Source organism: Catharus ustulatus, chromosome 5 (assembly GCF_009819885.2).
Source record: "Catharus ustulatus isolate bCatUst1 chromosome 5, bCatUst1.pri.v2, whole genome shotgun sequence".
NCBI lineage: Eukaryota > Metazoa > Chordata > Aves > Passeriformes > Turdidae > Catharus > Catharus ustulatus.
The window spans coordinates 47,576,746-47,593,228 of NC_046225.1; the positions used below are offsets into that span (position 1 = coordinate 47,576,746).

Here is a 16,483-nt window from a genome sequence, read left to right on the forward strand (position 1 = left end):
ATCTGGAAAACCAAGAGCTTCCTGTCATGAGTAAATGACTGCTTTAAGAAATGGTCAGATTAAATTTCTCACAGTACAGAGATCACATTCTAATTTGTATCTTTATGTTATCTTTTCACGTGTCTATGATAACAATGTGCTCAAGAAAAAGTACAGTAAGAACAAATTAGAGTTGTAAAGTACTGTATTCCAAATGCTTTCTGTTTGCGCTGTTTCTAAATAGAATGTACTGCTAAGTGTATTTAACATCTGTTCAACCTTCAAACTTATGAGGCTTCTTTAGGAAAAAGTGAAAATAAAAATTAAAAGCTATATCTGAATTCAGAGTCATAAAAAGGTTTGTATTAGTTTAGTACAGACTTATTTACTGTAGCCTTTAATAATGCTCTCTTGAACTCTGTCATGTAAAATGAGATATTAACGCCCAGGTTATGCTGGTAATGGAGACTGCTTTAGAGAAGGTTGGAAGAGAGGGGAGGATTAGGAGTATGCTCTAATCAAGAACACTTGTTTTCTCTCAGTCACATTTTGATATTTTTTCTTCTCTTATAGGCAAGCGTACAAATGTCTACCACAAGACTAAAGTGTGATATGTTATGTTTTTTACCATAAGCACCCATAAAATGAGCTCCATTGCAGACAGGTATGTTAATGGATGTGGAGAGTTTTGGGAGAATTACTGTTCAGTTCTTTTTTAAATAGTCTTTTTTGTATGATTAATACATTTAGATGTTAACTTATGCAAAAATTAAAGTATGAGGTTTTGGTTATTTTTGACAAATTAGTTTGGGATTTGTTAGATGTGTCATTTTGTAGTCACTGGAAATAGTGATTTCAATTGCTTGAGGTTAATCTTAAAATGCATTACTTGTTTTCAGCCATGGAACAACATCTGTGCAAGTTGAGCTGGTTTTTAATGTTTACTTGAACTTTTAATTTTTTAGTACTTCAGTTTTTGATTAAGAAAAGCAAATACACTTAAATGATTAGTGCTGCTGTAGATGATGGTAAAGTGACCTGCTAACCTATTTCAAGGGAAAAGTAATAGCTGAGGTATGTTTTCCAACTTGATTCCTTGAGCTGCACTCTCTTAGCAGCTTAGATGAACATCTGTATTTAATATCCTGTATATTAGCATTTTTGAGACTTTGGGAAATGAAACTTGCATCTAATTTATGTCAAGCTAAACATAATTGAAAAAAACAAGGATAAAAGTAAAGGGTGAAACTTCTGTAATGCTTGTCTAACTTGTCAGTTGTTCTAGTGAAATTTTGTGGCATGTCACTGAAACTTCAGCTTTTTAAATATATGAATTGCTTCTAAAAACTTGATGTTTGTGTAGTAGCATACAAAATAGTAACTTCCTAACATCACTGCTTAAAATAATGTGCAGTACAATTGCCTGATGGTTTATAAATCAGAGAGATGAGGTAAGCATTTTAGAAAGGTTGTTTGGCTTAAGGGAAGGAAATATTAGGATAAGAGATTCCATGATAGACGCACAGAGGTCAGTGTGGGCAGGACTAAATAGACTAAAAGCAGGGAGAAGTTAGCGAAATAACATGTGAAAGTCCATTATACAGCAGTTTTGGAAAACAGAACTGTTTTTGACTTGACTTTCAAAGCAAAAGGAAGTGAAACAAAGGAATTGTACGATGGATACTGAGGCATCTTCAAAGGAAAACACATTCTTATTTTGGTATTTTAACACCTCTTTAGCAGTAGATGGACATTTGTCAAGCTAAGAAAGTTATGAGATACATACCGAGGAAGCAAATACAATGTGGATAAAGTATAATGTATTCCTTAGGTCTCTTCCACTAACAATATTTCAGCATTTATGAAAAGTACATTTTCAGTGGTTGGATTAGAAATTGCCAGTAAGTAAAAATAAATTGCGTATGTCCTCTCTCATGTTTTCAAAAGGGAATGTAATGCAAGTAATCAAATTTAAACCTTGTTCAATTAAGTGTTTGTATAGGGCTGTAAGTTCTTTTGAGAAACAGTCTGAGAATCCTTTGAGCTCTGTCAGAAGTATAAGGGGTTTTTTTGCTTTTTATTTAGTAAATGCAAGCAGAACGTAGAAGACAGCTTCAGGTTACTGATGATGGTCCTCATGAGACATCACAGTAAAACAATTCCTTGCTTTCTTGATGTGATGGAGGTGATGATGGGGAATAGTCAGTGCTTTCCCTTTCCTCCTTCTTTGTGATTTGACTTCAAAGGAGAGGTATTCCCACTTCAACAGTTATTTCTTTATGTTTCTTTCAGAAATGACGGAAGCATTTTTGATGGGCTGGTGGAAGAAGATGACAAAGATAAGGCAAAAAGGTAAATTTTAAAGTTATTTAAAGCTAAGCAATGTCCTATACTTGTATGCTTTAACTTACCAGCATGATTTCTAAACAATAAAAAGGTTATTCTTACAAATAAACATATTGCTCAACAGCATTCCTTCTACTGTGATTTCTCAGATATATTGTATATTTATAATTGTGGTTCAGTTATTTGTGTTTTGTAAAAGGATACTTTATTCCAAAGGCATTGCTGCACTGTTCCTTGAGGAGGAAGCCATTCTTCAAAAATAATGTCTGAGGTAGTGAGGAGGTGTTTTTGTAAGAGTTATCACAGCAGAAATTCTTAAGGGGCTGTTTGCATCAGGAACCTGGCAGTAATATGCAGCTTATAAGAAAGTCTCATGGTTTTTATAAAACATTTTCTGATTTGCTTTTCAGAGTGTCTAGAAACAAGTCCGAAAAGAAACGCCGAGATCAGTTTAATGTACTTATCAAAGAGTTGGGTTCCATGCTTCCAGGAAATGCTCGGAAGATGGATAAATCCACTGTGCTGCAGAAGAGCATTGACTTTTTACGGAAGCACAAAGGTAACAATAAACGTTATTTATAAATTCTTTACTTTTTAAGAGATACTCAGATATTACATAAAAATATTAGAAATTTTGCAACTTCTTTAAGGAATTTGTCAAAAAAATGTGAAGCACTCCTGGAGAAAGATATTCTTAAGCTCATCTAGATAGCAGAGATGTAACTGTGTTTCTGCTAATACTTAATGAAAGCTGGCACAATTTGTTTTGTCCCATAGTTGTTAATGAAATCTGTTTGACAAAGACAAGATTTGTTTTTGAATTAACCTCAAAGTTTTTTGTTCTGAACAGAAGTTGGTGCAAGTTGTTGAAGTTTTGCTTTACAGGAAAACTACTGATCCGTTTCAGTAGAAGTGCTTGCTAGAAATACTTACTTGGTTATTTAGATAAGCCTGGATTGAACAGTTGATCCATCTCTCCAGGTTCTACATGAAACAAGATAAATCACTAAAAAGCTAGTCCAAGAGAAGTTAGTGCTCCTTATTGTCGTGTAAAGTGCCTACACAACTGTCTGCTTAAACAAAGTTGATAAGGCAATAAGGCATTGTGGTTTCCAGCAATGTTTTTGGGTTGGTTGCTTGACAAGAGAAAGTGAAATACAGGGGCATAGAGACCAGGAGTATGGGCATTTTGGCTTGTTATTTTTTTCCTTTTAGCCGGGAAAAAATGCCAGAAAAATCTATAAATACTTTTAGCTATACTCTTAAAGTTTTAAAATGGATGTAGAAACCACTGAGTGTATGTGTGTGTGTTGTTCTTTAAAAATCATGTGAAATCTCAGAATGATCAATATCCTTGGACATCCTTGCTATGCTTTGTTCCTCTGGCTGTTTGCATCAGCTGATGGTGGCATGTACTCAAATATGTTGTACTGAAGTTTGTTACAGGTTGTTACTTCTGTCATCAAAAAAATTCTTCCACGAAGTGTATGCTTGTTTATGGCTGTTAGGTATTATATATATATAAAAAAATCCCTGTTCCTGCTCCTACACTTTTTCTTAATCTGGTCTGGCACATTGTGGTTCACACTGCCAAAAATAAGATGAAAAATGAAGAAAATGGATTCTTTTGCCAATTAAATAATTTCCTTGGGTAGTTTCTTGGAATACATACTAACTAGAAAGCAGTAGGGTCAAAAGAAGTAACTATAATATTGTAAAAAAGTAAAGCTGTTAAGTGGATGCATAGTTATGTAATTATCAACAGTATGTGTGTCAATTTAAGGTCTGAGAAATGCTTTTCCATGCCCTAGCATATCTCTTCCATGAATGTTATGCTTCCAGTAGTACCATATGTGTGCTGAATTTTGCTATTAAAATTGTAAACATAAATGTAAAAGGAGAGGGGTATAATTTGTATGAGAATTAATAGGTCTGGGGGTTTTCTTACAAATTAAATGTTGATTATGCTGTTTTAATTTTCTGAGATACATCTGTCTCGTAAAAAAAAAGAAAAGCAGTATGAAGGCCCCTCTTCTGTAAAATTCAGTTCTTTAGGTTATAAGACCGTTGTGAAAATCGGTTCTGTTTCAAAATTGTTTTATCTTGTATTGGTGATTCCTGACATAAAATATAGAATGCAGAACAAACAAGTGTCAATCAGCCAGCAACGCCAGTAATTTTTTTTTCTTCAAAGTGCTGAGATGTTTTGTTTTTTTTAAATAAAGGGACATAAAGCAGCACTGGTGATGGTTGCCTTTTAGGGCATGGCACTTTGTCCTTCACTTGGTGTGACAGAATGCAGCTCTGTGTGACTGCACATATTATATTAAGTTCCCTAAAGCTTTGGCTGCCAGTGCTTACTAGCATTGCTGTGCAGTGTTTTACAGTAAAATGTTTTTGGACAAAATGTTGGTAAAGTTCAGAAGAACATTTTATTTCCTGAAGTACTTGGATATGTTACAATAAAGCAGAATGACCTAGCAATAAATGGGTTGTTCAGCACTGAGTAGCTGCTTTATGGTTGAAATCCTACTGAGTTCAGCCACCAGGATTTAACTGTGTTGCTTCTGATTCTTTCTGAACTATTTCCATGTTATCTGAGTTTGGTACCCTGTCACCAGTTCTGTCACCATTGGCTATTGGCCAATGTGGATTCTGTTTCTCACTGGGAAAATACAGGAGGTTAAACACACTGGGAACTTCTCCTTGACTAATGCTGTCATCTTTCTTTGAATTTGTAAACAAGAAATTTTTTAAAATTTGTAAATACTGAGGAATTTAGCTGCAGGTAGAATAACTGGAGGTACTCCTCCAACCCACAGAGAAATGGAGCAGATCTTGGCTTAGCTAGCAATTTCTTTTGAGAATTCTCAGTGCTGATGTAATTACTTCAGATACAGAACTTGAAGTTTAATATGAAAGTTTGGTTATGCTCCTCTTTCTGTTATCTAGCTCAGGATATGTGACCTTACTGCCATTTATCTATGAGTGCAACCTTCTGACAGAACTAGGCATTTCTCTGAAGGTACCAAGTGAAACAGGTTCTTTCTGTTACTTTGGCTGTTTGCCTCATCATACTTGTTCTAATGATGGAAAATGTAAAAACACCTGTGCTTGTGGTGTTTCAGAGTGGTTTGTTAAAGGCATGAATTTCAGCTTTTATTTAGCATAAATCCATTCTAATGCAAAAGACAGTCTTTTAAATTCTGAAGTAGGATGGTTTTAAGGGCCAGAATGAGCCACTGAATCAGGCTTTTCCAACTTGAAGTGAAGATTATCTGTGTTCTGTGGAATGAATACACTAAATTCCTGGAATTTTACCTCCACTTTGGTGGCAGAGCTTTTTATTTTCGTGTCCTTTGACTTGTCCCTCAGTGTTCGGTATGTTTTTGCTGACTGAAAAGCTACATTTGGGGTTACACTTAGGTTTTCTTTATTCACCAGCCCACTCCTTCTGCTTTGTGCTACCATTTTGAAACAGAATGGAAGAGCCTGATGAATTTGTTTTCTGAGATTCGATAATTTGAAACTCTTATTGGTTGATTTTTTTTTTTTTCACCTCTTCTTGCAGCTTTCCACTTTTGGCCAGTTTCTTGCATGATGTTGCTGTTGTTTGCTGTTCTTTTAGTTATGTCTAAAGCTTTTTTTGTAAAGTTTTCCCCCTTCAATGTGATAAACAAAATTGCAAACTGCTCCAGCCCTTTGCATATTTAACTCAATTCCAGGTTTTCTGGCTCTTTAGGCCATCTGAACTAAGACTCTAGCTTATGGTCTTTGTATAGATATGTCCTTTAAAAATCAAAAACCTTAAAGAATTTGGTTCTTTTGATTTGTCTAAATACTTGATTACTTGTCCAAGATTGTTCTTAAAACCAGCACTTCTGTGATACCCTTATTGTTCATCAAAACTGAAGCATTATGAGGTCTTACTTCTTGTTTCTGTTATCAGTTGATAAGGAAAGACCACTTTCAGAACCCAGGGTCAGGCTTTGCTTAGCAGTTGTTGATTCTCTCACCTCTATATGGAAGTTAATCTATATATTTCTCAACTCCTGCAGGAGTCTACTTAAGATTCATCTATGTCCAAATTAATCTCTGTGTTTGTAACAGGCAGGAATTCTAGAGTGGAGTCTGTCATACAACATTTAGCAATCTTTGTTGAAAAACTACTCTTTTTAAAGTGTAACCAGAAGAGAGCAGGAAGAAGGGAAAGGACAATGACAATTTTTTGTGCGAGGGTTAGAATGACAAGGATTTGCCAAGATACTTGAGTGTTAGCCATTTTAATGACATAAACAGATCAGGAATTTTGGCTTTCTGAATCTTTGTAAACAAAACTTAATAAAACATTTTATTATAATCTCAGAGGAAAGTGTAGTATTTTTTTCATTATCAAAATCCATTACTTCAGTATTACCTTGAGGTTTGTCAGGACTGTAGCAAAACTGGTTGAAGGAAAGAGAAGACAAATTTAATTATGACATGGGAGAAGACATTTATTTTCTTTTTAAGGAGCAATGTCTGCATGTAATGAATGAACAACAGAGGAACCTGCAGAACTTTCTGCTTTTCATAACTGTGTATATGTAGCTTAGGGGGAAAAAATTGAGTATTAATCCTTTTACTGTGTATGTGTTTGATTGTAGAAATTACTGCACAATCAGATGCCAGTGAAATTCGACAGGACTGGAAACCGACATTCCTTAGTAATGAAGAGTTCACACAGTTAATGTTAGAGGTATATGATGTCTGTTTTTCTGGGTATAGAATAACTCCTCACCAGGAGTCATTCTATTATGAAATTTTTTGGTTTGATGACATACCTTTTTATTCTCATATGTGGGTTGTAACTATAATGTTTTCATGAAGATAAACCATGAAAAAGCCTATGTATTTAGAGTTTCAGAATTTTGTTTCAGAAAAACGGATTTACTTTGAACTACATTTTCAATTAAATAAACATAGAAACAGAGCAAGTCCATAAATGAATGTGTTTACTGCCAAAGTGGATACTTTAAATTATCAACATAAGGTACTAGAGAAAGAATTATTATGTGTAAGTTAAAATCCTAACTATGAAAAAAGCATAACATATTCATGTGATTTGTAAGCAATAAGTAAGTGTTTAATTTCTTTACTTGTTATGCTTTCCAAAACTGGTGTGAGAGCATTACTTTGCTGAAGATTACATGAATAGTTGCAAAAATTCCAGAAAAAAATTTTAAGGTATTTCATTGAAAATGAACATAAGTCATTCATATCTTGTTAGTGAAACAATTTTTAATAATAGTTAAATGAAAAATATTACAAAGTAACAAACACTTTTAAATTTTCATTCCATAGCTAAACCTTTGCTTTGATGCACAGATACAAAAAAAGTTCTGAGTTTTGGTATTTTAAACATTTTTAAAAAATCCTCTGATATAAGGCTTTGAAGATGTGAGATTTAAAATTTCCTGTTTAGAAATAAGTTCTGACATGCTTTTGTTGGTAGCTTTCAACTGAAGCATTATGTTATATTCAGTGGAAAGAAATTTGAGTTCAGTAGAAGATAAGGCAGTCAGAACTGTATCTCACAGGTTTCAAGTCTCAATAAAATCTCACTGCAAGCTTCTTTCTTTGAGATTTGGGGATATTGAGATTTTTAAATACTAAAATTCATTGATTTTGCTGGCTCTTTTACTTGTTCTCCTCATCGTTTTCCCACATCTTCTTGCTTTTGCCTCTAGCTCATTTTTATGAGCTTTCTGACATCTAAAATGGTGAAGGAATTAAAAATATCAGGCAGGCAGTGTGGGAGTTGGAGGAAACAGTGGCTGTCTATATATGTACTTTCTTCTGAAACTAGGGATTATTTAACAACAGAATGGTATGGAAATTGTAATGCTTTTAGTGTAAAAACAAGATTAAGGATTTTTAGTAGGGAAAGACTAATTTCTGTAATAAATTAAACTAAGATTGGTCTGTATTATTTTCTGTATTGAATATAGCTTAACATTTTTGGTATGCTCTGTTTCTTTTTAATTTAACTGCCCATTATGTTTAATTTCAGGCTCTTGATGGTTTTTTTTTAGCAATTATGACAGATGGAAATATAATATATGTGTCTGAAAGTATAACTCCCTTACTTGAACATTTGCCAGTAAGTAACAAATTGCTTTCAGTAACATATCGGTTTGTCTGTGATTGATTGGTGTTCTGATATAAGTACTAATTAATTGTTGGCCTTTTTGACATTGTGGGACAGATGTATGCTTTGTTTTGATGTTTCTGTTTGTTATTCAGCACAACTGCTTCCTACTGTTCTCTCTTCTATATTAAACATTTCCTTTGGAAATGCAGAATGCAGTCAGCACTCTTGTTAGAAAGGATTATGAAGTGCCTACCATCAGTTTCAATGTAACTGAAGTAACAAAGTTGTTTGCAGGAGACCCTTTAGAGGTCACAGCCTGTGCATGAGTCAGAAGAGTATTAAAAAAAATATAAAATTAATTGAAATTTTTTAAACTACTTTTTTACTTCTTGACAAAGCACTCTGATAAATACATTGCTGCTAGTTCTGCTTTTTAAGTTCAGTATATACTTTTGGGTTTGTCATATTCACTTATCTTTAATCTGGGTGACATTGCTCACTGGTACATGCAACATTCTAGTTTTTAAAGTTACCTTTGAATAATGTTATTCTGAAGTGAGGCAAATTACAGTAATTTCACGATTATAAGCCACACCATTTTGACTAAAATTTTGGTCCGAACCTGAAGTGCGGCTTATAATCAGGTGCGGCTTATATATGGACAAAGATCGAAAAGTTGCTGTTTTAGTTTGGAGGACAGGTGTCTGCTGAGAAAAGCAGGAGCCTCTCTTTGAAATGGAGAATGTAAACCCCCTCCCTCCAAATTCTTATAATTTTGAAATCAAAGGGCTCTCAGGCAAAAATATGGGAATTAGGAATAACAGTTCTTTTCTAGGGAAATTCAAATAGAAATACAATACTACAAAGAAACAAACTCCAAACCCTGACAAAGTCAGAGTACAACCTGACACCCCGTCAGGCAGGGTGTTGGTAGCAGTCCCATTCAATGGTGGTTGCAGTCCCCTTGCAGTGACAGATGTGATTCAGTTGGAGCAGTGCTCCTGTACAAGGTGCAGTTTCCCTATGGAGGTCCAGTGGTGATGTGGTGAAATCGGGTTTCCCTCTGGAGTCCAGTGGAGAAAGGGACTACCTTAGTGTCCCAAAACCTCTGTTTCTATCTTGGTGAGAAATGCTGGGCTCTTCCCCCTGGCTGGAGCAACTTCCAATGGGATGCAGTAATTTTATCAGTCACGCTCAGTGGGACTCAATGGGCCATTAGCAGAAAATGACTCTCTGGAGGAAGGATGGGTTGTGAAAAGATAAAGAACAATGCCCCACCTGGTTTCAATGGATGGCCCATTAGCAGAATATCTCCCACGGAGATAAGGATCACTGCCCCTACCCTCAAGAGATGGTGATAGAATAGATACCTTTTATCACACTCTGTATTGTAACATGCGGCTTATAATCGGGTGCGTCTTATATATGGACAAAGAATGAAAAGTTGCTGGCACCTGGAAGGGCAGCTTATACTCAGTGCGGCTTATAATTGTGAAATTACTGTAATTAGTTTGAACAATTGATGCGTTAAATTGAGTGCTTTTCCAGAAGAGAAGGACAAACTCTCTTTAGAGGCTAGTTGTCTTACTGTGGTAAGAGACAAAATCAGTTCTCTTAAGGCATGCCTGATAACAGTCTGAGAATTTTTTTTAAATATGCAGATAATTGTGATTTTTATTTTTTCTTTTAGTAGAATTTGCCAGGTTCTCAGAGCCACATTTGTTCTTGGCTTATAGGTGTGATTTATGAATTCTAAACATACATTTTATGATTCCTCTTTTTTTGAATACTTAACCAAATGCATTTATGCATATAGACACTTGTTCAGTTTTGCTGAATATCCATCTCTGTTGATCACAGTTTTGTGTACACAGCTATGGAACTGATTATAAAATATGGTAACTGGCAACTCATCCTCACCTAGCAACTCACTCATCACCCCTCAGTGGGATGGGGGAGGCAATTGGAAGGGTAAAAGTGAGAAAACTCATGGGTTGAGGTAAGGACAGTTTGATAGGTAAAGCAAAAGACGTGTATGCAAGCGAATCAAAGCAAGGAATTAATTTACCACTCTCCATGGGGCAGGCATGTCAGAGTGAGGTTTTCTTGCAAAATATTAATATGTATTCCAGCAGGTGGCTTTGTTGAGCCAGTAATGAACTGTGGAATTGTTTTGAATTAAAATAGTAGGCTTTGTGACATTGTACATCTTAAATTAATGCGTATTAAATCTTTCTCTTTCAGTCTGATCTTGTGGATCAGAGTGTATTTAATTTTATCCCAGAGGGGGAACATTCAGAAATTTATAAAATATTGTCTTCTCATCTGCTGGAAAGTGATTCCTTGACACCGGAATACTTAAAATGTAAGTAGTTATTTTGAGCTAACCCCTGTAGGCAGCTCAGCCCCACACAGCCACTCACTCCTCTCAGTTGGATGGGCAAAGAATCAGAAGACTAGAAGTGAGCAAACTTGTGGGTTGTGATAAAGGCAGATTAACAGGTGAAATCAAAAGCTGTCTGCACAAGCAAAGCAAAATAAGGAACTAGTTTGGTCTCTCTGGTCGGAAGGCAGTTGTTCAGCCGTCTCTAGGAAAGTAGGGCTATGTCATGTATGATGATTACTTGGTAAGACAAATGCCATAAATCCAGATGTCTCCCTCTTCTTCCTTTCCCCAGCTTATATTGCTGAGCACAGTATGGGATATCCCTTAGTTCATCTCACCCTGCAGTGTCCCCTCCCAGCTGCATGTGCGCCCCCAGCCTCCTCACCAGCGGGGCAGAGTGAGATAAAGAGAAGGCCTTTGCACTGTGTAAGTGCTGCTGAGCAATAATGGACACATCCCTGTCTTAGCAGCACTGTTCTAATCCAAAACAGAGCATCATGTGAGCTACTGTGGAGAAAATTACCCTATCCCAGATAAAACCAGTGCAGTAGTTGTATTAAAACAATCTACTTGGAATTATACATCAGTTTTTCCAGCAGAGGCATATACTTCAGCCCTGAAGAACAGAAGTGTTACTTTGTGTCAACCCTGCTCTAAAGTAGAATTTTCAAAATTACATTGCCTTTCAGTCTGTAACTTCCCTGTGTATTAGAAATGTTTGTATTGTTTATAGAGCTTCTATTTAGACAGTTTTAGCAGTATAAATAATAATATAATATAAATGTAAATAATAGCAGCCTAATGGAGTTTGGGAGCATGTGTTTTAGTGAACTTAAGTTCAGGGCATTTTCTTTAATACAGCTCTAGTTCTCAGAGGTTTTTGTTTTACTAATATTCAAACCCTTTGTGCACAAAATCTAAAGATGTTCTTTAGGTTAGTTACTGTCACACTGGTTAAAAGCAGATGCTGTTGATGCCTTAAGATTTTAGCCATTGCGTTTTTCAAATCCTCTACTGCATTAGTGCATAACTCTAAACTCCAGCTAAAGTGTAAGTTAACTGTCTTCACATTTTGGTCAGACTAAACAATCCCTCTAGGCCTGAGATTCCAGGACACCGTAGAGCATCAGACCCTGAAAAGTATAAACAAAAGTGAATTGGGGGAGGAAACAAACTGGGGGTATATAATTTCATTACCCCAAGCTGTAATTGGAGGATTAACCCCTGATATGTTAATGGACCAAACATATTTGTCTGAAGAACTCATGACCATTGTCCATCTTGGGTATAGCCCCTGGGAGGGTTCTGAATGCCCACTGTGTACCTGTTTGAAGGCCTTTAATAAATATCTACTTTATTCTCTTAATCTTGTCTAGCCTCTGTTCTAGGTAGCCACTCCAAGGCATCTCTGTAGCCAGCTGTCATCACTACACTTACAGTACCTCAATATGTATTCAGCTTCATTATTCCTGCTTTCCGTTTCATATTGCCTGTGTACTTCATCAAGTATATAGCTTATTACTTTGTTTATTTTTTTTTCCTAGCAAAAAATCAGCTAGAATTCTGTTGCCATATGCTGCGAGGAACAATAGATCCAAAAGAGCAACCTACGTATGAATATGTAAAGTTTATAGGAAATTTCAAGTGTTTGAATCACGGTGAGTAATTTCAGCAGTGTTGCAACGGAATACCTAGGCTGCTCCACAGCTAAACTTGCTTGGGACCATGGTGCAAAATGTAGATGAACTAAAATCAGGCTTTCAGAAGATCTTGAAGCAGTTTTATCACTTCTGTATTGGTGTAATGGAAAAGAAGAAAATGCAGTATGAGGTATTACATATTACATATCTGTGTATTTGAATGCAAAATGTAATTATGCTTAATGCTTTCAATTAAAGAAAACTAGTATTTTGTAAAACATGGTTTCAAAGAGTGTAAGAGAAATTTAAGCAAGTGCTTTAAAATAAAGCATGTGAATTTAGTTCAGCATAAACCATATTTATCAGGTGACTAACTTGAAGATTAGTGGTACTGAGTACCTGCAGTTCTCATTACACAGGCAACTGGGAAGGAAAATGTGGCTATTCCCCCAATTTCAGATCTGTGCTTTCACTTGACAGGAGTTGCCACTCACATGATTGGGTGGACTGTACAGTTTTCCACACTGAGTTCCTACTCCCTTCCGTTACAATTATTTGTATAATTATTAGCTATATATAATATTCTTCCTGCATCTGCATCTCTAATCTCTTCGGCCAGGCTGTGCTTACTATTTACTTGAGAAGCCTGTTTATTTGTCCAAGTGAGTTCTGCAGTGTGATCAGTAGTAGATTCTTAGAAAGCTCACTCAAAAATATTATGAAAGAACCAGTATGTTGTAAATAAATCTGTGGGGTTTTTTATCTGGTATCAGTATTTCTCTCACAAAATGGGAAGAGGTTGAGTCTTAATGCAAATGCAGTGATATAATATTATAGGAAAGACAAGAAACAGTCCTGAAAAGGCCAAATATCATGCTTGTCTTGGAATGAGGAGTTGGAAAACTGGTTTCAATTCAGTATTTGGAAATACTCTGGAACAAATAATTAAACTATATATGAGCTTCAGGAGGCTAGCAGGGAATTGAATGGCAATCACTGTGGATTTTTCAGGTAGCGAGAGCATCAAATCAGTTCAGCTTCCTCTACCTTTTGGTAACACACTGTGTGGATAAGAGGAAAAAGCACAAATAAATTACGGATTTTTAAAAGATGTTTTTGTTATCATGTTCTGTTCTCACAAATATGCAGGGGAAGCACATGTTAATTGAAATTGCTGGAGAGTGGCTGCAGAAACTGATTGAAAAGCTTATCAGTGTTGGACATCAATGTGCATTTGAATGGACAACTTCTGGATGTGATCAGTGTTTTCATTGATGTTATGAACAATGGAATTTAGTTTGCAGTTATGAAATAATCCACTAAAAACAAGAGAAGAATTCATACCCACATCTAGAAAATAAGTTATTTTGGGCTAAAAACCCAGAAAAATGGACTAAGGGAAAAAAAAAAGCAAGTTACTACATTTAGGAATATTAAACTATATGAACAGGGGTGGTTACAGCCAGCTACATAGCAGTCCTTTAGGAAAAGGAGTTACTGTGGAATTTAAACTGAACAAGACCAAATCACCTTGACCAGCCACCAAGCTGGGAAAATGCAAAAGTCTTTCTAAAATATAGTCCAAATCACATGAAATAATTCTACTGCACTTCTTAGTAGCACTTGCATGTCCTCATCCAGTTTTTGGCACATATTTGTCAGAAGTAAAGAAATTGGAGAGTTCAGAGTAGAGTAACAAAAGCATGAGTAGTTCATAAATCTAACTTACAAGGCAAGATCAACTCTGAAGAACAAAGGACAAGAACTAAGATAAAAATGAAAAAAGCTTCCAGTTTTCTTTCTAATGGAAAGAGCAAGGAGCTGTAAGATGTAATTGCATGAAGGAACTTCAGTAGGAGTTCTAATCTAGAGCTGAATTAAAACCAGTCAGGCTTCAAAAAGCCTCAAAGTGTTTTGAAATCACCATCTCTAGACCTTACTAAATATAAACTAAATTTGGTAACTGCTGGAAATGAAAGAGAAGGTTAATCTGTTTTGAGGTCTAGTCCATCCTTTGCCTCCTTTTGATTCCATTTCTGTGATTCATTAAGTGGAATTTGTTCTCATCTCAGTATCCTGATTCTTTCACTTCCATAACTATGCCTTTGATTCTTCTGTTACTCAGTATGTCTTCAGCATGTGTTGCTTAAATGTGATGGAAGTCTAGAAAGTAAATACTTACCTCAGAGTTTAAAAGAAGAAGTTAGCAAAACCTGATACAAAAGATTAAATTTAAAGATACTTTTGAATTAAATGTAATCCAGTCATTTTTACCAGTTAGCAAGGATTGGAACTGTTACTAGTTTCTTTAAAATGCTTTGTCAGTAATAATATATTAACTGTAGTTTTAGTTTTTTAAGAAAGTTATTTGATGGTTATGTTCCCATAACTACTATGTAACTACTCCTACTATTGTGGTACTATTTCTGCACATATAAGTATAGATATGTAGCATTTTTCTTAATACCTGTTAAGTTACAGGCAAACAACAGATAAATATCAGGCCACTTGTCTTCTGCTGTTACTGCAATTTTCCTCCATACTTACATTGTCATCTGTGTTGTCATGTCCTCTGTCTGCCCTCAGTTCCCAACTCAGCGCACAATGGTTTTGAAGGAACTATTCAGAGATCACACCGGCCTTCATATGAAGAGAAAGTTTGCTTTGTAGCCACAGTTAGATTAGCTACACCTCAATTTATCAAGGTATGTACAAATGAAATCACTTTTATATCATTCTTAAATGGACTCTGTATGGGAAAACTTCAGAGAACATGCACGCAATATTTAAAATATTAATGAAAACCATAAGGAATTCTGTGATATTAAACTGTGTCTTTTTCTTAGTTCAAATAGGCTGTTTTACGTGAAGTAACAGACAAAGTTATGGTGAACACTAATTTAAAATAGTAATATAAAAGAGAAATTTGCAAGAAATTAATTTCAAAGAAGTCCACAGGAATATAATTTAGCAAGATGAATGTAAGCAATGTGAAAGATTACATCAGTATTCCACTTTCACTGGAGAAATTATTGATTTTATTTGAAACTTGGATGTGAATTTTTTTGTTGCTGATCATCTTTTTGCCATTTGACACAGAAGTAAATCTCGGAGGGCTTAATGAAAGTTTTTCATTACTTGTCAGTAATGAAGAGCTGGGTTTGAGGTTATAGAAATTTTTTGTTTCAATGCAGTTATTTAGTTTACACCCAACATTTTGCTTAGCTGCTAATGTACAATGATAGGGTGCCTTTCCAAGTTTGGAATTGAATGCATATGATAGTTGTAGTTCAGCAAGTATAATCCTGTTTCTCTCCAAAACTAGTCAAAATAAATATTCAGAATACAGTACAGTGTAGTCTGTGATTGTGATTTTGATTATATATTTCACACATATATATGAATCAAGATTCAGGATAGTCTGCTATCTAACGATTGTTTTTGCAGTTCAGCTGTAAAGTAATGCCATAAGATGTATGTGGCCCAATGTTAATGTCTGTAGTACAAGAACTCTGAACATGTAAACATTTTGCCTCTTAAGTTTAAAGCACTGATGTATTAAGCTGAAGACTGTTGGTGGTAGGTAGCACCTGAAGATGTGGTTTATGTACTTTTCACTTCTAAAGCATAGTAGGGAACCTGTGGAGAAATCATACCAACTTTTTCAGTTCTGTCAGGCTAAATAGGAATTTTGTGTCTCCAGAGTCCACGCCAGAGGAAATTTATTTTTTCTGAAGCTATGGGAATCTTTCATCTGACACTTTTCTTCCCATGCAGGTCTAAAAAATATTCTTCCTGTTATGCCTGCAGTTGGTAGAGATGTTATATGTGGGATTTTTGCTTCATGAAATAATTGTGAAAAAAGACCAACCTGACATTTGCACTTGCTTTTGTTATTTAAAGTCTGACAGTTCATAGTAAAACAACTATGTTTCCTATTTCTGGAAGCTGAGAGACATTCATTTAGGATCTTCAAGTGTCTCAGTCTCCTGCCAGCTA

The 16,483-nt window shown here is 35.4% G+C and overlaps 1 protein-coding gene across 5 annotated transcripts in view; it reads left to right on the forward strand.

Moving 5' to 3' along the window:
• The window catches only part of CLOCK (clock circadian regulator), a 69,805-nt gene that overhangs the window by 33,541 nt on the left and 19,781 nt on the right, over positions 1–16,483 (forward strand). For all 5 annotated transcript variants that reach the window (XM_033060004.2, XM_033060003.2, XM_033060000.2 and 2 more), the window contains 8 exons: positions 553–643; positions 2,272–2,331; positions 2,736–2,884; positions 6,972–7,063; positions 8,378–8,467; positions 10,703–10,823; positions 12,389–12,502; positions 15,071–15,189. In XM_033060004.2, the coding sequence (XP_032915895.1) occupies positions 597–643; positions 2,272–2,331; positions 2,736–2,884; positions 6,972–7,063; positions 8,378–8,467; positions 10,703–10,823; positions 12,389–12,502; positions 15,071–15,189 (792 nt within the window). In that variant the 5' untranslated portion in view covers positions 553–596. The remainder of the gene's footprint in view (positions 1–552; positions 644–2,271; positions 2,332–2,735; positions 2,885–6,971; positions 7,064–8,377; positions 8,468–10,702; positions 10,824–12,388; positions 12,503–15,070; positions 15,190–16,483) is intronic.